This window comes from Schistocerca americana, chromosome X (genome assembly GCF_021461395.2).
Source record: "Schistocerca americana isolate TAMUIC-IGC-003095 chromosome X, iqSchAmer2.1, whole genome shotgun sequence".
NCBI lineage: Eukaryota > Metazoa > Arthropoda > Insecta > Orthoptera > Acrididae > Schistocerca > Schistocerca americana.
Window position 1 is genome coordinate 367125525 of NC_060130.1, and position 25348 is coordinate 367150872.

At 40.6% G+C, this 25348-nt stretch overlaps 1 protein-coding gene across 2 annotated transcripts in view; it reads left to right on the forward strand.

Moving 5' to 3' along the window:
• The window catches only part of LOC124554861 (GTPase-activating protein and VPS9 domain-containing protein 1), a 345101-nt gene that overhangs the window by 291534 nt on the left and 28219 nt on the right, over positions 1-25348 (forward strand). For both annotated transcript variants that reach the window (XM_047128529.1, XM_047128530.1), the window contains exon 25: positions 12721-12932. In XM_047128529.1, the coding sequence (XP_046984485.1) occupies positions 12721-12932 (212 nt within the window). The remainder of the gene's footprint in view (positions 1-12720; positions 12933-25348) is intronic.

Consider the following 25348-nt stretch of genomic DNA (forward strand, 5'->3'; position numbering starts at 1 on the left):
GTTTTTATATATATATAATTTCTTTTTTAAATTTTTTTTATTTTTTATTTTTTTTTATTTTTTTTTATTTTTTTTGCAGATTCAGTTGTACTCACAGCTCTCTCTCCTCCTCCTCTTCTTCCCCCCCCCCTTTCCCCCCGCCCCAAGAGTACTTAATTTAGAAATTGCTTGTGTCATATTTTCTGAATGCATTGCAAACACATCTGCAAAAGCCAGACAGTTTACCTTAATTCCATTTGCTTTCCTTCCCAGAATTAATTTTATGATGTTTTAATCCCAAAATTTCAGAACCTTATAATATTCTAAAACATATTTGAACAGTAAAGTTGATGAACCATTTTTATTTATTTAAAGTGACTGAACTACAACTCCTATAAATTTGATTTGAGAATTCATATTTGTTAGAATTTCTTGTATTATATTTGCTAATTTTGTTTTAAGACTGTATTCTTTAATTGATCCTTCAAGAACATGTTTAAAAGTTTTGGTAATAATTTCTACTAATTATTATTTGCGGTTAAATTTTCTTGTATTTCTATCAGCTGGGATTTTTCAAAGGTTCTTTTGATATTCGAGAATATTTTTGAAGTTTCTTTTACTTATTATCTAAATTGTTCTCAGTGTCCTTTTTTATCTGAACATCTCCATTTTGAGCTCTTTGTTATACTGTATCTTCACTCTACTCATTCCACCTTCTTTCTATTCCTGGCCAATTATAATATTTTCTCTGCCAGATTAGTAATTTGGACCTGGATTTAGTTGTCTCAATTTCTTCACTAAGTTTTTCTGTATTTACTGTTGAAACCTACTGGAGTTGTATCTGAATACTTTCAGGGTTTTCTTTTTGTTTTAGGTGAGACAAATTGAATCTGAGCCTTGGAGAAATAATAATCTGAATCTTAGTACCGATTTTTGATCACCAACATAATTTCCTTTATATTGTGAAATTATTTTGCGACATCAGATACTGGTCACCCCATGTTGGGCACCAAAACTGTAGTGAATTCGAGAAATTAAATGAAATCAAACACGGAGGGTACAAAATTAAGGGGTTCATGTATGAATATAAAAGACTGCTTATATGTTCAAAACAGGAAAGAAATATATTTATTTTCATGCTGTTTACACAAAACAAAACAGAATTATAAATCTCAGGGCCCATTTGACAGGGCGTGGACACAATTCGGTCATTAAGGGGAAGGAGGCGGGAACAAATCGTCTCACCATTCTCGTTATTGTTCGTTGTATACTGCTGTCAGGCAGGCGGTGTGGCGTGTCGCATTGGGGCTGTGCTGCACGGGTTGGCTGTCCTCATTAGCAATCGTGGCTGTGCAGTGGGTCCCAGGTACAATCTCCGCCTTGTCGAAAGGCATATGTCGGCGATGGGTGGAAGAGCGCCCATGTCCTCTCGCTTCTGCGGTGTTTCCATGACTCCCTTTTCGCTTCTCATCCATCTTTCAGCTCAACTCCTCTTCGAAACATTATTCCTTTCAGCACTGTCATTGGCGAACAAAATTTTCAAAGTAGCCCAATGACAGATCACCTTTTCATTGCCACACCTCTCCCCACATGGTAGAAATCTTCTGTCTGGCGTGGCCCTCGTGAATTGGCATCTTTCTCACGATTTCACATTCTTAAGATGTTTTCCTGCATTCTGAGGCTGTTGGGAGAGCAGCTACACAACACTTCTTTATAACTGCTCTCTCTGCGTGCCCCCTGGACAGACTCGTGTTTGGACTCCGTCTTAAAATCTGCGGCATCCGTCATTTACAAGGAATGTCCTCACTGTTGAGGAAAACATCACCTTAAGAATCACGGCTTCTTTCAGATGCCTCCCTGCATCGATTTCCCCCCCCCCCCCCCTTTCCCTGCCCCCCCCCCCCCCCCTCCGTCCCTCCTCCCCCCAACGCTCCTCCCTGTGCTCATGGGGTGCTGGAATTGTCATTGCCAGCACATCCCTGTTTTCTAAGGCAGTTAAAATGACTTCCGCAAGTCCAGAAGAAATCAGATGCTTTCGCACGTATGTTCTTGTCATTCCATACTAATGGCTGCAAGTGTTCATCAGCTCTCGGCACGCTTCTCATTGTCAGATGGACCCATCACATCGTGCCCCTTCTTGAGCGAGGCGAGGACATTCGCCTGGCCTCCCGCTGTGTACTTGCACAATGACTGCACCCAGGGCTCACCCCAGGGAGTCTGGCCCATTCCTCCTCTATGGCTGCTCGTGGCAACTTAGTGAAAGTGGCTGTGATATTACAATATTCTTTTCAGATACGGCTGTATGATCTAGTTGAAATTCTATAACAGTAATGGCAATTCCTGGATGCAGCAGTATGTTAAACAAGTGAAAGGCAACCACTTACCTACAGTGGACCGATGTGTGGACCACAGAAACACATAACAGGAAACAGCATTCGCAATATCGTTTTCATCTAGCGTGATTTGAGAAGCATTACTTCCAAAGTAAGTTTCCTTTCACACAAGATGAATTACGTATGAGAATGTGCAATGAATTTCTTAAATCACACAGCATTAGACTCTCATTAAAAACTTAACACTGAGGACCAGCCACTTACAAGGGAACCTCCCCATCGCACCCCCCTCAGATTTAGTTTATAAGTTGACACAGTGGATACGCCTTAAACAACTGAACACAGATCAATTGAGAAAACAGGAAGAAGTTGTGTGGAACTGTGAAAAAATAAGCAAAATATACAAACTGAGTAGTTCATGGGAAGATAGGCAACATAAAGGACGCTGGAAACACAGGAGCGCCGTGTTCTCGTGGTAACGTGAGCAGCTGCGGAACGAAAGGTCCTTGGTTCAAATCTTCCATCGAGTGAGAAGTTTAATCTTTTATTTTCAGTTTATGTGACAAACTCTTATGTTTTCATCACTTTTTTGGGAGTGATTATCACATTCATAAGAAAACCTAAATCGGGCAAGGTGGAAGAATCTTTTTACCCATTCACCGAGTGTACAGGTTAGGTGGGTCGACAACATATTCCTGTCATGTGACGCACGTGCTGTCACCAGTGTCGTATAGAATATATCAGATGTATTTTCCTGTGGAGGAATCGGTTGACCTATGACCTTGCGATCAAATGTTTTCGGTTCCCATTGGAGAGGCACGTCCTTTCGTCTACTAATCGCACGGTTTTGCGATGCGGTCGCAAAACACAGACACTAAACTTATTACAGTGAACAGAGACGTCAATGAACGAATGGACAGATAGTAACTATGCAAAAATAAAGAAAGTAAAATTTTTCACTCGAGGGAAGACTTGAACCAAGGACCTCTCCTTCTGCAGCTGCTCACGCTACCACAGGACCACGGCGCTCCTGAGCTCACGGTCTCCATGATGTTGCTTATGTTGCCCATGGACTACTCAGTTTGTATATTTTGCTTATTTTTTCACAGTTCCACACAACTACTTCCTGTTTTCTCAATTGATCTGTGTTCAGTTTATCAAGGCCTATCCACTGTGCCAACTTATAACTAAATCTGAGGGGGGTGCGATGGGGAGGTTTCCTTGTTAGAAAAATTTTGGGCCCAGGAGACCAGCCTTTTCTGACATAATTTTAAATTTTGCTGGCACATTCTGTTTAATATATACTAAAGGATAACGATGCTAAAAATGACCAAACATCAAGGTTAGTTTTCATGCTTATTTTAGTTCTTTCATAGATTACAAATTATGCAGTATTGATGTGAAAAAGTACAGTTATCCTTTCAGACAAGTGTGAAGTGAGTTCTTGCACAATTTCACATGTAACTGGCTTTTCTGTGGAAAAGTCAAAGTGCTCAATGGAACATGTATTCAGCCAGGTATCCCACGAAATTTTCGGTGCACAGCAGTGAAATTTGTAATCGTGCTTGTCAGCAATATTCAGCTGCACTAATTTAAGCTGTGCTCTTAGGATGCTGCCTAGCCATGCCCTAGCAATAAAAAAAATTAAAAAAGCGTAATGCCCAATATTATATGTGAAACCTAGCTTTTCTTGTAGCTATACTGTATGTATATTAAGTGGAACGATGAACTTTACCCATTTGTGTGAGGGAACTACTTAACAGTGATGTTGTAATTGACAGACTACATATTTTCTGAATATCTGCTATCATTGGCTGGCAAAATCATGTGACGAGAGCTGCGACTGACTGAGCAAAGTGCATTGCAATCTCAATTTCAGTGCTTCGGAAGCTACTGTGATGTATTTGTGGGAATGCTTGTTTATACTTCGGTAATATGAAAATATGAAGTGTAAATGTTTCCGTGCATCAAAGATCTTTCCAAAATGCTTTGTTTTGTGCTGTGTTTCATTTCCTAAAGTGCTGGGAATTTCTGTGCCGGTATTTAAAATCTTCACCATGCAAAGGATTGACAAGTTTTACAGGTTCAAGGAAAAGAGTATTATCACTTAACATGGAAAAATGTGCTTTCGTCAGGTGTCTAGAGTATTTTTAACTGAGAAAATCTGTCCCTCCCACTCTGCATATGCATCCTACTATAGCAAAAATACACACATTCACACACACAACGACACACATACAGAAACACACCCTCCCGTGCTCACAGTGAGACTAAATGTAGATAATCAATAAGTGGAAGCATTTACCTGACCTTATGGAGGTGGGGAGGGGCAGGGAAGGACACAAAGAAGGGGTAGCGAGTAAGAGGCAGGTCTTTGGACATATGACTCTGCTGCCCCATGGCAAAATGGAAGGAATAAAGAGGGTAAAGTAAAAAGAGCTATTGGAAGAGGGAGGAGGGAGGGTGGAAAAAAGGAGGGGAAAGTGGACAAGAGAGAGAGAGAGAGAGAGAGAGAGAGAGAGAGAGAGAGAGAGAGAGAGGACTGGGAGAATACAGTGCACAATCAGAATGGGGAAGGAGTGGTGTGGATGGAAGAGAGAAGGAAAAAGGTAAGGTGAGGCAGTGGAAACATGCTAACGGAGATTTGAGTCAGGGGGTGTGCAAGAATGTAGGATATGCTGGAAGTGCATATCAAAATGACCCCAAAGTGAAGCAGCTGTTAAAGTAATTTATGTTGTGGTGTGAAGCATGTTCAGTGACTGAATGGTCAAGTTTGCATTTTGCAACAGTTTGGTGGTGGCCATTAAAGCGAGTAGACAGTTGGTTACCTGGCATGCCCAAATAGAAGGCTGTACAGAAATTGCTGTATAGCTGAAACCTAACATGGCTGTTTAAACAAGTTGTTGTTGTTGTCTTCAGTCCTGAGACTGGTTTGATGCAGCTCTCCATGCTACTCTATCCTGTGCAAGCTTCTTCATCTCCCAATACTTACTGCAACCTACATCCTTCTGAATCTGCTTAGTGTATTCATCTCTTGGTCTCCCTCTACGATTTTTACCCTCCACGCTGCCCTCCAATGCTAAATTCGTGATCCCTTGATGCCTCAGAACATGTCCTACCAACCGGTCCCTTCTTCTTGTCAATTTGTGCCACAAACTCCTCTTTCCCCAATTCTATTCAATACCTCCTCATTAGTTATGTGATCTACCCATCGAATCTTCAACATCCTTCTGTAGCACCACATTTCGAAAACTTCTATTCTCTTCTTGTCCAAACTATTTATTGTCCATATTTCACTTCCATACATCGCTACACTCCATACAAATACTTTCAGAAATGACTTCCTCACACTTAAATCAATACTTGATGTTAACAAATTTCTCTTCTTCAAAAACGCTTTCCTTCCCATTGCCAGTCTATATTTTATATCCTCTCTACTTCGACCATCAGTTATTTTGCTCCCCAAATAGCAAAACTCCTTTACTACTTTAAGTGCCTCATTTCCTAATCTAATTCCCTCAGCATCACCCGACTTAATTCGACTACATTCCATTATCCTCGTTTTGCTTGTGTTGATGTTCATCTTATATCCTCCTTTCAAGACACTGTCCATTCCGTTCAACAGCTCTTCCAAGTCCTTTGGTGTCTCTGACAGAATTACAATGTCATCAGCGAAACTCTATGTTTTTATTTCTTCTCCATGGACTTTAATACCTACTCCGAATTTTTCTTTTGTTTCCTTTACTGCTTGCTCAATATACAGATTGAATAACATCGGGGACGGGCTACAACCCTATCCCACTCCCTTCCCAACCACTGCTTCCCCTTCATGTCCCTCGACTCTTATAACTGCCATCTGGTTTCTGAACAAATTGTAAATAGCCTTTCGCTCCCTGTATTTTACCTCTGCCACCTTTAGAATTTGAAAGAGAGTACTCCAGTCAACATTCTCAAAAGCTTTCTCTAAGTCTACAAATGCTAGAAATGTAGGTTTGCCTTTCCTTAATCTATTTTCTAAGATAAGTCATAGGGTCAGTATTGCCTCATGTGTTCCACCATTTCTGCGGAATCCAAACTGATCTTCGCCGAGGTCGGCTTCTACCAGTTTTTCCATTTGTCTGTGAAGAATTCGCGTTAGTATTTTGCAAGTGTGACTTATTAAACTGATAGTTCGGTAATTTTCACATCTGTCAACACGTGCTTCCTTTGGGATTGGAATTATTATATTCTTCTTGAAGTCCGAGGGTATTTCGCCTGTCTCATACATCTTGCTCACCAGATGGTAGAGTTTTGTCAGGACTGGCTCTCCCAAGGCCGTCAGTAGTTCTAATGGAATGTTGTCTACTCCTGGGGCCTTGTTTCGACTCAGGTCTTTCAGTGCTCTGTCAAACTCTTCACGCAGTATCGCATCTCCCATTTCATCTTCATCTACATCCTCTTCCATTTCCATAATACTGTCCTCAAGTACATCGCCCTTGTATAGACCCTCTATATACTCCTTCCATCTTTCTGCATTCCCTTCTTTGCTTAGAACTGGTTTTCCATCTGAGCTCTTGATATTCATACAAGTGGTTCCCTTTTCTCCAAAGGTCTCTTTAATTTTGCTGTAGGCAGTATCTATCTTACCCCTAGTGAGATAAGCCTCTACATCCTTACATTTGTCCTCTAGCCATCCCTGCTTAGCCATTTTACACTTCCTGTTGATCTCATTTTTGAGACGTTTGTATTCCTTTTTGCCTGCTTCATTTACTGCGTTTTTATATTTTCTCCTTTCATCAATTAAATTCAATATTTCTTCTGTTACCCAAGGATTTCTACTAGCCCTCGTCTTTTTACCTACTTGATCCTCTGCTGCCTTCACTACTTCATCCCTCAGAGCTACCCATCCTCCTTCTGCTGCATTTCTTTCCCCCATTCCTGTCAATTGTTCCCTTACACTCTCCCTGAAACTCTGTACAACCTCTGGTTCTTTCAGTTTATCCAGGTCCCATCTCCTTAAATTCCCACCTTTTTGCAGTTTCTTCAGTTTTAATCTACAGTTCATAACCAGTAGATTGTGGTCAGAGTCCACATCTGCCCCTGGAAATGTCTTACAATTTAAAACCTGGTTCCTAAATCTCTGTCTTACCATTATATAATCTATATGATACCTTCTAGTATCTCCAGGATTCTTCCATGTATACAACCTTCTTTTATGATTCTTGAACCAAGTGTTAGCTATGATTAAGTTATGCTCTGTGCAAAATTCTACCAGACGGCTTCCTCTTTCATTTCTCTCCCCGAATCCATATTCACCCACTATGTTTCCTTCTCTCCCTTTTCCTACTCTCGAATTCCAGTCACCCATGACTATTAAATTTTCGTCTCCCTTCACTACCTGAATAATTTCTTTTATCTCATCATACATTTAATCAATATCTTCATCATCTGCAGAGCTAGTTGGCATATAAACTTGTACTACTGTAGTAGGCATGGGCTTCGTGTCTATCTTGGCCACAATAATGCGTTCACTATGCTGTTTGTAGTAGCTTACCTGCAGTCCTATTTTTTTATTCATTATTAAACCTACTCCTGCATTACCCCTACTTGATTTTGTATTTATAACCCTGTATTCACCTGACCAAAAGTCTTGTTCCTCCTGCCACCGAACTTCACTAATTCCCACTATATCTAACTTCAACCTATCCATTTCCCTTTTTAAATTTTCTAACCTACCTGCCCGATTAAGGGATCTGACATTCCACGCTCCGATCCGTAGAACGCCAGTTTTCTTTCTCCTGATAACGACGTCCTCTTGAGTAGTCCCCGCCCGGAGATCCGAATGGGGGACTATTTTACCTCCGGAATATTTTACCCTGGAGGACGCCATCATCATTTAACCATACAGTAAAGCTGCATCCCCTTGGGAAAAATTACGGCTGTAGTTTCCCCTTGCTTTCAGTCGTTCGTAGTACCAGCACAGCAAGGCCGTTTTGGTTAGTGTTGCAAGGCCAGATCAGTCAATCATCCAGACTGTTGCCCCTGCAACTGCTGAAAAGGCTGCTGCCCCTCTTCAGGAACCACACGTTTGTCTGGTCTCTCAACAGATACCCCTCCGTTGTGGTTGCACCTACGGTACGGCAATCTGTATCGCTGAGGCATGCAAGCCTCCCCACCAACGGCAAGGTCCACGGTTCATGGGGGTAGGGTTTAAACAAGTAGCCCTTCATTTTATTGGGTAGGAGATACCTATGACTGGCTTGTGGTAGAAGGTGGTGATGGGGTGTCTGGGTGGGTGTATGAGACAGGTCTTACACCTAAACCGACCACATGGGATGACCCATTCGGTGCAGGGTGTGAAGTAGGATTGCGCTAGGGGTGGACAAGGATATTCTGTGGGTTGGGTGGGTAGTGGAACACTATTTTGGGTGATTTGGGTAGGATATCCCTCATCTTGGGGCACAGTGAGAGGTAGCCCAACTTCAGGTGGAGGAAGTGGTAGAGCTTTTCAAGGCCAAGATGATACCGAGTTACCAGAAGTGTGCTGGTCGGTGGTTAATTAACAGGTTTACTGGTGTCAAAGGAGCAGATAGAATTGGAGATTTCTTTGTGAATGAGCTGGATAGGGCATTATGCTGGAATAATTGTAGGTCAGCAGCTTCCTTTAATTGGTACAACAAAAAACCTGCCAATGCTTCAGCTCTCACTTTTTTTTTATTTATTCAATCACTAGTTTCAGGCCAGGACTCATTTTGAAAGTGGGTTCTGGCCCAAAACTAGTCATCAAGTGAATAGAAAGAGTGAGACTTGCAACTTTGGCTGGTTTTTCATTGTACTGAACAGACATTGTCAGTAAAGGCTTTGGAAAAATTGGCGGTCTATTTTGACAATTCCTGCTTTCCATTGCAGATGTGGCATCCACTGGTGGCAAGGCTCTTAGGGAGAGACTTTTTGATATGCAATGGGTGACTGCTTTCAAAGTGGAGGTACTTTTGATGGTTGGTGTGCTTTGTTTGACATTCTGATGTCAAGGAATGTGGTTTGATGAGGTAAGGAGGACCAGGTGTAGGTGTTCAGGTTATGGAGGGAAGAGCAATTGTTTTCCTTGTCATGAGTCCAGATCCTAAAAATGTCACAGTGATCTGAACCAGATAAGAGTTTCTAGATTGTTGACTGGATTGGAAATGGCATTCTATGTGGGCATGACAAGTAACCAGCTGACTGCTCACATGAGTGGCAACTGCCAAACTGTGGCAAACCACAAACTTGACCATCGAGTTGCAAAACGTGGTGTGCACCGCAACACATATGAGTTCAACAGCTGTTCCATTATACAGGCCATTTGGATACTCCCTTCCAGCACAAGTTTCTCTGAACTATGCAGATGGAAATTCTCTCTCCAGCATATCTTGTGTTCTTACAATCTCTGCTTATCTGTTCTCAATGCCTCACCATACCTTCTCCCTTCTCTCCACAACACGCCTGTATTGTCCTGATCATGCCTGCCTTCTCCCATCAAACTTAACCTCCCCATTCTTTCCCTCTCCCCCCTCACACCCCCACAACCTCTCCCCCCTCACACACCCACAACCTCTCCCCCCTCACACACCCACAACCTCTCCCCTTCTCGCTCTATCACCCTCTGTCTGTTTAGTAAGAAGTTTTCCATGAATAGTTGATCAAGAACTTCTGTAGACAACACACATTCACTATATTACATTCTTCAATTTTGGTGAACTGCAGAGGCTTTGCTCCTCTGCCGTGCCTATGCTGTATGCATTGTGCACTGACTTGCAGAGACCCTGTTGCATGTCTGCTCTGTCACTGCTGCGTGCAGTATTCGGCAGGCCTGAACAAGTCATCACTTTTTTTATCTGCCTCTTCACAAGCCCTTTAATCTTTACTACATCATCCAGTTCTTGTCCCTGGAGATTGTGTTTCATTAGGCCAAACATGTAGATGTTAAGAGTACAAATCAAACCTGTGTTGTGGTTGAGGTATAAGGAGCAAAGCTGATTTGCTGAGCAACTGATGTTGACAAAATGATGCGAGACCACTTATTGTATGGCAAATGTGGATTTATTTCAGATTCTTGTGTGGTATTTCAAGCATCTTAACAGTCCTAGTGCACTGCACATAGATGATGGTATGACAGCATTGACACTGTAACTTTATGCCAATCACCAATCCTTATTGAGGTGTGGAGGAGATGGCACCATGCCATATGGCAACATTATGTTACCTGTATTTGTTGACAATAATTGCTTCTAGTATATTAGATCAAACTTCCACCTGCATCCCTCTCACATCTGGTGCCAAAAGCCAGGGTAGCCACTGTGCACACACTTTCAGAAATCTTAAGCATTTCATTATCTTAAGCTCATCATTGTTACCACAGTTAAGAGTTGTGAAGTTAGTGCACCAATTGTGATATATACGATATTGCAGTGCCTGTGTCATTCAGAAGTGAGATGCAATGTTCTTTCAGACATGTATGCATGTGTGAAGGTATAGGTGCTGCAGCAACTATAACCAATGTGAAATACATTAAATGTATTTGTAGGTGCAAAAATGGACAACCATCAGCTATATAATGGAATAACAACAACGAAAATTTGTGCTGAACCAGAACTCAAACGTTGATTTGCCACTTATTGCAAGTGGTCACCATACCATTAGGCATTGTGATTATGAACAACACAGGCACAGCAGTATCATATTTATCTGCCAACAGTGGGCAAGTGACTTTCAATTAAAATGTCTGTTCTGTACAGGCATGTTGTTGTTGTTGTGGTCTTCAGTCCTGAGACTGGTTTGATGCAGCTCTCCATGCTACTCTATCCTGTGCAAGCTTTTTCATCTCCCAGTACCTACTGCAACCTACATCTTTCTGAATCTGCTTAGTGTATTCATCTCTTGGTCTCCCTGTACGATTTTTACCCTCCACGCTGCCCTCCAATACTAAATTGGTGATCCCTTGATGCCTCAGAACAGGCATATACGTAATGAATGTATGAGTGCAGGTTGTGGGCACATGGTTGACTACATATGAAGGTTTGGGGCTGGCCATCAGTCATGCTCGGATAGCCCAATGGTGAGGCAATAGCTTGTGATAGCGAGAAATCTGGGTTCTAGTCTTGGTCCTGTACAAATTTTCAGTGTTTTCATTACATTACACAGCTGATGGTTGTCCTTATTTGCAGCTGTGAATACATTTCATGTAACTGTGATATGTCCATTTGTGTGAATCATCTCTCTGATAATTCATGTATGCCACAGCACTGTCTGTCTCTAATGCTAGAAGTCTCTTATATAAATTCCTTCAGCTATATATTCACATTTCTCTTGTCTTTGGTGTTATCTCCACAAAGGTTTTGTTGGTGTCTTGTACGCGTTCTTCACCAAAAACTTAATCACACTTCTGCTTAGAATCCATTATTTTCTTCCAGTGAGAAAGTATGAAATACATATATGGGGGAAGAACCATTTTAAGTAAATGTGCAATTTCAACCATCTGTGCAGTTAATAAAGAGGTTATGGATCTTATGAACCTTGTAGCTACTGCTTTCAGGCATCTTGATATTAACACTTCATAGTGTAGAAATTACCTCTCCTATCTTGACACCTCAATTTTTAGGAAAATGTACATGAAGACTACTTTAGAGACATGCTCAAGAACTTTTGGAAGTAATTTTTGTTCATAGAGTAATTCATTGCAGCTGTAGTCTCTTTCTCAGTACACCATTGACCACTGGGTGCACTGATGGTTTAGAAATTTAGAGGAATTTCAGTGCTACCTTAAGGCATCAGTGTACATTATTGTAAGGTATCAGTGACAATATGAACACACTATAGCAAATTATCCGTCGAAATGATTGGAAAATATTGCGTAGTTGTGTGCTGCTTGAGGCGTTATTTTTGTATTATTTCCTACTTTTTGTTTTCTCTTTTTCCCTTTCAGGTACATAGTATATAGAAATTGTAATCCTGTAACATTATTTCCTTCTTATTTTTGGGCGTTGAACTCATTTACTTGAATTTTAAATTATTTACGTTAGATAGAGCAATCAGCTGATACTTAAAAGTATTCACCACTACACTGAACTTAAAGTATACAAGTCAGCAGTTAAGATATTATAAAATTTAATGACATCCGCTACCTCATCATGTTCTGCCTAAAACTAATAGGGTTTCAAAATACAAGCCGTGTAATCTGTTACTTTCCATTATAAAATGCTTCTCCTACTTTATATAGTGGCATATAAAAGATTGATTCTTTGATTTCTTTTTCTCAAAATTTTGAGCCAGTGATTTTCTTCAATTGAAGTAAATTTTATGACAGTTGTTTTACCATAATATGCTAAAAATTTCGTTCACAATATTATGTTGTGCACAGGATAATGGCTGAAATGTGTTGTTCTTATTTCAGGCTGAGGGGCCGCATCCAGTGTGATAAAGAAGTTTGCAGCAGGTTCCTTGTATCTGTTATTGTTCAGATGTTCCTGGAAAGACGTGAACAACTTTTGCTCAGATTTCAGAATGAGTTTCAACAGTTGACACTAGCTGATGAAAAGACTGACTTGCTTGATAATTTTTTGCAAGCCCTGTTCATTGAAATGGAACAAGACCCAATGTGGCAAGGTAATTTCAAAATTATATATTTCTATTTGATATAATTTTTGCTTGCATTGCAGAAAGTATCTGTATTTTTTATTTTTTGACATTGTTGCTATACAACAACATTGTAAGTGCTTCCAAGGAAAATGTAAGGAAATAATTTCCTCAACATAATCTATAGTACAAATAAATATGCCCCAAGGTAATCTTGGCAAAATTCCCTGTTTGTTTAATGCGTATGGCTTGCAGTCTAGTATTTTTGAAATACCTTATTTGTGCAGCTCCATTAGAGTCGTGTGGAGTTTTGGTAACTACCATACTGTTCCTTTGTTTGTAATGAGTGATATAACCAAAAAAGCTCATAAAGAGCTGTATTTGGACTGTAGTGGGACTTCAGAAGAATTCCCCCGCAATAATTAACAATTTTGTCCACAGTCAACAGCTGCAGTACTCGACGACAACAACACTCTTCGGATATCCCACTTCAATAAAATATACCCTGTTCTATCATCAGTTCTATAGTCTTGCTCATGGTAGTGAAGAGAGAATACATAGAAACCAAACTAGGTACATGTGTCACTTACTGTCTGGAAAGAATTGCTAAGGGGTCAAGGGAATACCTATCTATCAAAGGGGTGGAGGTGAAAAAGCAGTGTGCAGCCCATGATGCACGAATCCCCATACTTCATTCATCTAGTATTTGAGAATGAGAGCACTTAGTGACTTGCAACAAACATTACATGTCATTTCAAATCTTTATCAAACTTGTTCTCACTGATAACCTGCACAGAATGATGAAAGGAAAAAAGTTTAGTGCTTACTACATTTTCACTGTTAATCCAGTAAAACTGCCACATGAAGCATGCCATTTTAATTTATTACTTCAATCCGACCAGGTGTTGGATAGAGGGGGAACAAAGATGATGATACTACTGACTGTATTCACAGCACATTTTGCAGACAATATTTACAGATACTACTGATTTACCAACAGAAGTATATCATTGTATGACACACAGTTCAGGAGATAGCACGTCAAATACTGAGATGCGTGAAAAACTGTGGTATTGTGCATGATGTATTAATTTATTACTTCTTTACTACTAACTCCATTCACAAGACGCTTTGCAGAGAGTATCCACATATATCCTGCTGAATGTACCTACAAAAATACATAATTGTAAGACACATATTTCAGGAGATATGATGTCATAAACATTAAGAAGCATGAAAAACTGCTGCGTCATTCATGACATACTAGTTTACTATGTCTGGACTACTCACTCTTTGCACAACACATTTTGCAAGCTGTAGACACATATGCTTGCAAAACTGTATCATTGTATGACACACAGTTCAGGAGATACGATGTTGTAATTTTTGAGCTGTGTGAAAATGAAGCTGCAAGGCAACATTCGCTAGAGGTACGGGTGAAGCATCTGTACAAATGCATGTGAAAATTTGAAATACATGTGAAATATAACTGACAAGTGTACGTGGGCCATGCCATGGGTGAAAAGCTTATCCTAAGTCCCTGGAACGATTTATTACAATCTCAAAAGAAATGCTATGTGGATAAGGACCATCAGCCTGTTATAGGTGTGGGGTTGATAATGGGGAGAGGAAGTGCGAGGAGAATATGGACAGTCAGACAGAAGGGGACAGGGGTGAGGAGCAGATGAACTGAGAGGAGGACAGTAAGAGATGGACAGATAGTGCGGGGTCGAGGAGGTGGATAGATTGAGGGCAGAAGCAGGAGATAGACAGAGAGGGCAGAGGAGGAGATGGACTAATAAAAGAATGGAATAAACACATACATGGGCAATGCAAGGTACTCAGCTAGTGTATATGAGGCTGTTCTCTGGTGTGAGCATTTCCATAATTTAAAATTTGCACCTACCTTGTAACACAGTTCATTATGTTTTGCTTGCTTTGTCAAGAAATGTGGAGCTTGACTCTATTCGTGGCTATATTATTAAAATTATTTTTCTATCCTGAAGCAGTTTGGAAACAAATGGAACGGTGGTTAGTGACAAACAAATGCCATAGCCATTTAACTGGGACCACATTTTTATTTTCATGGTATGGCAATAGGTGTAGGATCATGTAAGGTAACAACCGTAACTGGAGGTAGAAGAACATGTAACTTACTAATCTCCAAGGTGGTGGTTATATTTTTTGGGTTATTCACAAGGGTAGTTCAGAAAGTAAGTTCCATTGGTAGTAAAACAGGAACTGAATACAGATAGGAGAAAGGACTTTATTTCACAAAAATCTGTAATGCTTACACTACTCTTCAGCATAGCCTGTATAATTTTACAGGCATTTCTCATAGTGCGGTTTATGTTTATGTATCCCTTCATCATAGAATGTTGCCTGTTGCCCTAAGAAGTTTAGGCACCCAGTGTGCACAAAGTTTATGAAAACCCAGTTTTTCAGTAACAATCTTATAAATTACTGTTCATGAAATTTGTGGAAGTTGACGAGCAGTTGCATTAGTCGTAAACCTATGGGTTTTCTTAATCGTTTCTTTGACTGCACTAACCAGTTCATCAGAAACTACAAATGGATGTCCCCGTCATTCTTCATCATGCACTTGATCACGCCCTTCCTTGCACTTACCTTCTCACCATTGAAGCACTCATTGCATTTTCTCCGTAAACCTCGCAGATTTGTCTATGAATGTCATTTGGTTTAACATTCTTAGCATTCAGAAAACAAATCACAGATCTCAGTTCGCACGCGGCGAGATTTTTGGTCAACAATGACATTATAAACAATCACTATGAATGACTCGTGACACAGAGCAAGCTCGAAATGGCGTCATTTCATTCTGCTTGAACCAGAGGTACTACTGCACATGAGGGGAACCACCATCATAGCAGTGCCATGGAGAAAAATCAAAACAGAACTTACTTTCAGAACTACCCTCATATGTCGTTATCGTTGTTTTATAGATATTTCAGGATGTCCTCCAAGAGACTAATGAGCACACTCAGGATAGCTAACCAGCTAATCTGTTTCATTTATGAGCGCATACCCTTATACACAGTTACTACATTAACATTTTATATGGGCTATTACGGTGACTTTAATTCCTTTTTCAGAAAAAAAAGTGTACTCATTTGAAAAAGTATGTCTTTTTCAATTTATAAATGTACACAGTCATCTCCTGTCAACTACTGTGACAGAATTGTGTTGCTTCAGCCTTACACATTTATAAATATTATGAATCTTTCACAATCTTGTGTAAGGAATTAAATTATATGTCCACCTCATATGTTGTTGCCATACATTGACCTTACAAACTCCACCCCCTCACACACACACACACACACACACACAGAATGCCCCCTATTAACAGTGCAAGCTAACACAAGACTGTATTCCAAAGGTAAGTCCAGTCCACAAGGTACCAAGTTCCACCTATAACAAAACGAGTGCACAATAGTAGCACCAAAGCCAAACTGGTAGCACACACACCACACACTCCACTGATCACATCACCACTGACTCAGAATGGCCCTGGGCTGGCTTATATACCATATTCTGGTGTGGTCCCCCCAGAAGGCAGTGATGACCAGTGCCCTCTGGGTAGTGGTGCTGCAGTAGTCGAAAATAATGTTGCCCCAGCTATTCAGTATCCATAGTGTCATCGGGTGGCACCATGACAGAGACAAAGAAAATGGATAGAAAATTTAAAGTAGAAATTAATTCTCCTAGCTTGTGGGACTATATGTTCCTTCTTTGGGGAGTAAAAACAAATAAATTGATTGGAGAAAAGTGGAAAGAAGGGGTGGGGAGATAGGTCACTCATAACACAGACAAAGACATACAGACAGGAAACCTCTCTAAGGGCCCATTGAGGTGAGTGGGGCTGCGAGATGGGGGGATTTCAGCAGTTCCATCAGACGACACATGATGGCGCTGGGACTAGAAACTACCCAGGTAGCAGACAACAGGTAGTGAATGTCCCCACCACCACTTCCCCTCAAACGCCAGCACAGAGTAAAGTGATGCCCAAAAACAGTCCTGGCCTTTTTACAAATCGACATCAGCAAAAACAGATGTTGTGGCACTGAAACTTGCAGCATCAACAAGCCGGTAGACACTACTGCTGGTTAGGCTGTTGCCACAAAGTATTTTCTGAAAGTGTTTTATACTCAGAAACAAAGCAGAAGTATTCTTTAACATTACAATTTGGCCCTTACGTCTCAGATATGGATCTTCTTCGTTACATGTTCTTTAATGTAGAGAAGAATGCATTTTGTGGGTGTACAGCTCTGTAAGAAAGAATACTATTAATTCATGGCGGCACTGTAAGCAAATCAAAGTAAGCAAATCAAGCTCTTAATGTACCAGTGTATTACTGTTGGTATTCCATTAAATATTAATCATGGTTTCTTCAGTGTAGTACGTTGGAATTGTTTCACTGATGATCGAAAAGATTTCACGTTGTCTCTGTCAGACCAATGTAAAAAGAAGTTGTTAGTCAATCTACAAGCCTCAGAAAACAAATTAGTTAAATGCCCTGACCTCTAACTCTATCACTACTAATGAATAACACATTGAGCATAATTAACAAACTGAACATTATAGTTGTTCTGTCAATCAATATGAGCTGAATAAAGCAGCAACTAGTTGCATAGTGATATTCAGGCAGCTTATTGAAACTTATGTAACTGGTCGATGTTTTTTTAACATTAACTTTGTATCAGAAGTCCTCTCAAATATGGATATAGTACATATCATTAATTGGAACACATGTTACTGTGTGGAATGCTTGTTAGCAGCTGCAGCTGTATGCAAAATTGTGCAATAGAATTTCACTGTGACTCTTTTTAGTAAAATTTTTTATAGAGGGCCAGTTCTTAGCACAAAGTCTACTTACAAATATTCACTCCTCATGGCTTAGAGCATGCCCTCTGTAATTGTTGACCAACCAGCTACTACAGTCAAAACAGTGTACAGCAGTACAATAAGGGAAAGCCCAAAATTTTTGCTCCTTTCAGTTATTTATTTTCCAGCACAGGCTGCTTTCAACACTCTGTCATGTCATCATACAGTGAAGGACTCGTCTCATCTGACACCTGTCGTGAGATGCTACCTGCGTATTTGCGACTAGCTCTCTACACTCTGCTGCCTCCCTTCCATGCTGCTCTCTCACATCAGAGAGACCTTCGCAAAAGTGCCTCTGCTGTAGTTTACCAGAACTAAGCAAGTGACCTGTCTGATATCTGCTGTCTGGAACAGTGATTTTGGAGGGTTTCCTCAATGTGTATGTTATTCTGTGTCCTTACCATAAGTTATAGGACCTACCTACTGGGTGTTGGTATGGTGACAAATTTGAAGGCATTGTTTCACTGATAGTATCAGAACAGTGATTGGACATTGGTAAGCTCTGTGCTATCTTCAGTTCAGTCAGTGAGTTAGTACCACATTCCATATCGTATTCACAATAAATTCTTCTACTTGTAATGTGTTAGTTAAACAAAAGATTTTTAGAAACAATTTATAGCCACACACAGCATCCAAAAAACAGCTGACAATCTTTAGTATGTTGTGCGGGAAGTCATACTAACCAGTTTTCAAGAAGGAACCCATATCCAGAAATACACAGTTTTGGCACTGAAGAGCATCGAAGTCTGAGATGGGTGTGTGTGTTCCACATTACATCAATATACCAAATGTGAGTAGCACGTTGCTCTGTTGACATAACAAATGGGCTTCGAACTGCATACATCCTAAGTCAATGCAGAGCCTACATAACGTGATGCAGAGCCTTAGGCACATGAGGCAGTATGTGTGGTTGTCTTTGAAGTATTTCAGTTGCTCCATGGGCTTGAGCAGTAGGTCATCTGCTGAAGCTACAGGTGTACCATACACCATATTCTCCATACTACCTCACAGAAAATAGTAGAGAGATACCAAATCGGATGACCGTGTTGGCCATGGAACTGGTCCACCCTTACCAATCCATCAGTTGGGATATGCAACATTGAGGTGATTCAGCAAATCAATACCAAAGTGTGCTGGAGCTCCCATCATGTTGCAGCAACATGTCAGTGCAAACATTTAGTGGCACTACAACGAGTGGGGTAGGCAAAATGTGTGTGATAAATGTGACATAGATCAGTCGTCTTAGTCTGTTTGGCAATAGATATTGCCCAGTGATATGGTCAACAATTGTCCTGGCTCAAATGTTAATACTGATTCTTTGTTGGTGATTTTGAATCACCTGCGCACACATATTTTCGTCCACCCAAACATGCATGTTGCTCAAGTTTAATATGCCTTCTCTAGTAAACGTCGATTCCTCTGTGAATTGTGGCTGGAGTGTGCATTACCATAAATACCACTGCACAAACTGTAACTGTCACGAGTGGCCTCTTCCCGGAATGCCTGAACTTCCTGCAGATGGTATGGATGGAGCTGGTGTTCATGGACAACATGCCACACAGCACTTTTACCCATGTGTGTGCCTGTGACACCTGCCAAGTGCTTGTGGCTGGGTCCTCTTCTAACAATGTCAGCACATACTCTCCAACCTTAGTGGTAGAGCCAAGCGTGGATGACCCATCATGTTTCAGCACCTACTATAGGACAAACATTAGATCACAAAGTGCTACTTCTTTACTGTACAATGTACACAATTCTGGCAGAAAATAGCTACGTGCAACTCTCTGGTTTCACTGACTCGTCTATCAATAACTGCGAATGTGGAATGATGTGGGGTATGTCTGTTTGTAAAATGTTCCACATACAATCTTGCAGCAGCTCTCCCATTTCAGTCCACTTTGCTGTATGCAAGCACCATGTTGCTCATTTCCGCGGCTGTGTACTGGTACATGTCACATTGCTGACAACAATGTTACTGCAGTAACAGACCACACAAGGTCCGCAGTAGGTTGCACACAAGGGCTGCGTGGGAGAGAGTAGCGCATGTGCAGGAGTGTTATTACGCTCAGGTTGTCCATCTGCAGTACACAGGTGATTGAAGGGTTGCATACCTTCCTTATTCAGGTGCCAAAATAAATTGAAACAAACTGTGAAAACAATTCATTGTCAGACTGTGACGCTTTCCAGCACCCAAGTGGTGCATTTTTGGATGTGGGTTCCTTCACAAAAGGTGATCAGTTTGCCTTCCCGCACAACACACTATGCATTGTCTGTGTTTTTTTGGAGAGTTGTTAGGGGGGTGGGGATCCGACACCATGTATAAATGACTGTTCAAATCCCTCTTCAGCCATTCAGATATAGGTTTTCCTTGGTTTGCTTAAAGGCTATGTCAGGATGGTACCTTTGAAAAGGAGACAGGCAATTTCCTTACCTATCCTTCCCCAATCTGAGCTTGTGCTCTGCCTCTAATGACCTCATTGTAGCCAGGACATTAAACCCTAATACACTATGTGATCAGAAGTACCCGGACACCCCAAAAACATATGTTTTTCATATTAGGTGCATTGTGCAGCCACCTACTGCCAGATACTCCATATCAGCGACCTCAGTAATCATTAGACATCGTGAGAGAGCAGAATGGGGTGCTCCACGGAACACGGACTTCGAACATGGGCAGTTGATTTGGGTGTCACTTGCGTAATATGTCTGTACGCGAGATTTCCACACTCTTAAACATGTCTAGGTCCACTGTTTCTGATGTGATAGTGAAGTGGAAACATGAAGGGACACGTACAGCACAAAAGTGTACAGGCTGACCTCGTCTCTCGACTGACAGAGACTGCCGACAGTTGAAGATGGTCATAATGTGTAATAGGCCGACATCTATCCAGACCATCACGCAGTAATTCCAAACTGCATCAGGATCCACTGCAGGTACTATGACAGTTAGGCAGGAGCTGAGAAAACTTGGATTAATTGGTTGAGCGCTGCTCATAAGCCACACATCATGCCGGTAAATGCCAAACAATTCCTTGCTTGGTGTAAGGTGCGTAAACATTGGATGATTGAACTGTGGAAAAATGTTGTGCAGAGTGACGAATCATGGTACACAATGTGGCGATCCGATGGCAGGGGTGGGTATGGTGAATGCCCGGTGAACACCATCTGCCAGCATGTGTAGTGCCAACAGTAAAATTCGGAGGCAGTGGTGTTATGGTGTGGTCTTGTTTTTCATGGAGGGGGCTTGCACCCCTTGTTGTTTTGCATGCACGATCACAGCACAGGCCTACATGGATGTTTTAAGACCCTTCTTATTTCCCATTGTTGAAGAGCAATTCAGGGATGGTGATTGCGTCTTTCAACACAATCAAACACCTGTTGATAATACATGGCCTGTGGCGGAGTGGTTACACGACAGTAACATCCGTGTAATGAACTGGCCTGGACAGAGTCCTGACATGAATCCTATTGAACACCTTTGGGATGTTTTGGAACGCCGACTTCATGCCAGGCCTCACCGACTGACATCGATATCTCCCCCTCAGTGCAGCACTCTGTGAACAATGGGCTGTCATTCCCTAAGAAACCTTCCAGCACCTTACTGAATATATGCCTGCGAGAGTGGAAGCTGTCATCAAGGTTAAGGGTGGGCCAACACCATACTGAAGTCCAGCATTACCAATGGAGGGCGCCACGACCTTGTAAGTAATTTTCAGTCGGGTGTCCGGATACTTTTGATCACATAGTGTAGTTGTCAAGAAGAAACAACCTTGATCTACATTTGAAAACACTTCTGTCATCTGTTAGGAATTTTATTTCCATGGACATATTGTCTAATAGTTTTATAATTGTATATTTAATTCATTTCCATGCAAAAGCTAGATTTTCCCCTCCTTCTGTTGTATTTATGAATATCTCTTATTACGGTCAAACTGCAATGGATTGTTAACAACAGATTTTATCAATGAATAAAGGTACTGTGGGGTTATGTTTAATATTCTAAATTGTGTAAACATGTGCCTGTAAGGTTTACATATGTGAACCCGACACAGTTCTAAATAATTTCGTTTGTGCAATGAATACCTTACTCCCCAGGATGTAATGCTTTACTACATCTGAATGAAAACATATTAAATTATTGATTTCTAGGTCCTCGAAGTTGGCAATTATTTTTAGCGAAAGAATAGCTGTACTCAACTTTTTAGCAAATCCACAGTTTCATCTAATTTTGAGTTTCGTCAGTATGCACACATAAGAACTTGGATCATTATTTCTGTTTATTATGTGTTGTTGGTACCCAACAGTTATAGTTGGTGAGGTATTTTTACAGAACAAAACTGAATTAGCTATGTTTTTTCAAAGTTTAAGGATGGTCCATTCGTGCAAAACCAACTAATAACTTTAACAAAACTTTTATTATATCCCTTGTAGATGAATCTTTACTTAAGTCACCTGTAATTCTTGTGTCATCTGGAAAAGTGACTAATATTTTCTCCTGACTCAAATAAAGTGGAGAGATAAAAATAACAAAGTGAGTTCCCAATTTTGATGAAAAAAAAAAACATTGTACAAGTCAATACAGCCATGCATGTCCACAACATGCTTTTCTCGGTGGTTAAGAAGCCAGTTGCCAAGTCAAATTTATGATGCAGATCAACAGCGTAAGCACAAATACATGCTCCTGCAAGTGTAATTGCGAAGTAGCCATTACATCTACTGTGGTAAGAAATGGAACAATCACACGAAGTACTAAGGGAACCGAAAAGACAACTTCATTACAACAAAGAGTGCCACAAGATAAAACAGGCAGCATACTAAAATGCCCTTCACCACCAACATCGCCACTTAAAGACAAAAATCACATGAGTGAAACTGATGAATATGGCGAGGACCCATCCATGGAGGTAATGGAGTACGAAGTCTGTCAGAGGAAACTAACAAGTCTCTCCTCTGAACCCGTGACTGACATATATCTGCAATCGCAGAAATAAGGGAAAAAGGGCAGATTTGGAAAGACCTCCCCAATAAAATGACTCCCGTCCTTTGCATGTGTCTCGGGAAGAGTCATTTTAGAGTGTCTGTTGCCGTTGTATTAAAAGGAAGGATGACCCCATTGTGGAGAGGGCTAAAGGGGGTGTTGGTCATATTAATTAGTGATCTGAATATTACTCTTGCCTCTCCTACAACTTGCAAACAGTTACTGCGATAGTTTCATGTTAGCTTATAGTATGAAACTATGCTCCCTATACCTATCCTCTAACAATGGTATAGTTCCAGAGGCTCTCAGGAATCTTATTACAAAGCTTCCTGTGTGTTCCTCCTTTGTGCAGACTTAAATGCGAGTAACATGCTATGGGCTTCTACAACCACCTGTCCCTGGTGTCAAGTTATTGAGAACCTCATTTCTGACTTGATATCTGTAAACTATAAACAAGTCATACATATTCAGTAATTGTGGTGACTTATAATGTTTTGTATTATATATATAGTAATAATACATGCTCAGGGGCATGCATCCTGTGTGACGTGTGTGGTCACCACAGGTCCACAAGCTGGGTCTGGCATTGCTTCCACTTACTTGTGCCAGGCTCCTCACTTTCATCTGTCCTATCTGACCTCTCTTGGTCAACTCTTGTTCTTTTCTGACCCCAACGGTATTATGTATGGAGGCATAGGGTGTCTTTCATTTTCATGCCTTTTAATGGCCCTTGTCTGTCTTTGGCCGATTTCTTCAATTCTCAAAGTGTCGGACCCCTTCTATTTTTTCCGTCTTCACAATTTCGTGTTGTCATCTTTCCTCCTTCATTATCAGCTATCTGAATAACATTCAGAATTGTAATTCGAGGATTTATCCTCACACCAAGATGACACCTTAGACAGTCAACCATGAACAGTCTTTTGAAGAATAATTCCACCGACTGCAACCATACGTTGCAGGAAAGACAGCATTCGGATTCGGTGGGCTGTCATTCAGAAGATAATGATGGATTGGAGCCTCTAGCAACTCAACAGTCGGTATAAACCGAAAAACATCAAAGGACTAAACCAAAACAAATCTCATTCTTCTTGAGACACCATATTAACTCCATGTGCCAATTAGGAAAATTAAAAATCGTTACTAATATCATAAAGAAACAAAATTGTAATCATGACTCTTCAAGAAATCAGAAACAGTGATCAATGGACTCGGAGGGATACCGACTTTATAAAAGAATCCCTGGAAAAAGAGTCATGAAAAACTGTGCACTATTTGGCAATGGATTTCTTATAGATCTCAAAATTATCGACTCTATCATAGACTCAAATCTCTGTGCCCCAGACTTTCAACTCTAACTTTGAAATCTGCAAATAAGACATACACGATTATTAATGCACATGCTCCCACCAATCAGAATAATAATACTCTGAAGGACAAAGAAGAAACACAGAAATTTTGGGATCTCTTGGATCAAGTCTTAATGTACATTCCTCTATCAAACATAAAATTTCCTTGGCAGCTTCAGTGCTCAACTGGAGCAAGAAAGAAGATACAGAGATATCATTGGAAAATGACCAGCACATAAAAGAACCAACAAAAATGATCAAAGGTTAATTGAAACTTGTAGTAACCATATCTTGGTCTCTCAATCAACATGTTTTGAAAGGAAACTTCACAAATTAAAAACCTGGAAACACCCTGATATCTGAAAAGGCGAGTGGCATCTGGACCATATATGCATGGATAAATTTCACCATCGTGAACTCTACAACATCAAAGTTTTAAGGAGTGAAGACTCAGGGTCAGACCACTATGTTGTGAAGATCAAAATAAAATTAACACCAATGGTAAAGAAAAGATCTCAGAAAAAATCTAGAAGAAAATTCGACCCAACCATCTTAACAAAAAATGAGGAATACACTAGGAAATCAGGTGAAGGATCTGTACGCTAGAAGAATTAATCACCAAATTAAAATTCAAAGCAGAAGAGTTGGCTCCAATAAATCCCAGGAAGAAACATGAGTGATGGAATGAAGAATGTGACCAGGCATTAGAAAGAAGACACCAACCTTGGATAATGCATCAAACCCCAAAGTCTGGAGAATCACATCTAGAACTAATTAAGCAAAGAAAGTCAACCCATAAAATCATCAGGCAGACAAAGTGCAAACATCTTAAAAAATAACCTAGAAAAGATAGAAGTGAACTTCCAGAAGAAACAGTCAAGAGATTATTACAAAACCTTTGGGAGATATCTTAAAAAGTATGAGTCCCCAACATTGATGCTGAGATATGTCAGGATAGTTGGCACATAGTAATCAAGAAAATGCAGAGATCCTTGCAAAGACCTTCAACAAAATTTTAAATTGTGATGACCCACTGGAAACATTTCAAGTAGACACTGAAGCACCTATCTTAATCACCCCAGACCTAATAGATCCTCCAACTATCAATGAGGTAGAGGTCGCAATTCAGGAACTAAAAAATTACAAGGCATGTGGTGAAGACCCTGTATTTGCAGAAATCTGGAAGACTGCTAGAAAACCTGTGGTCATAAATCTCC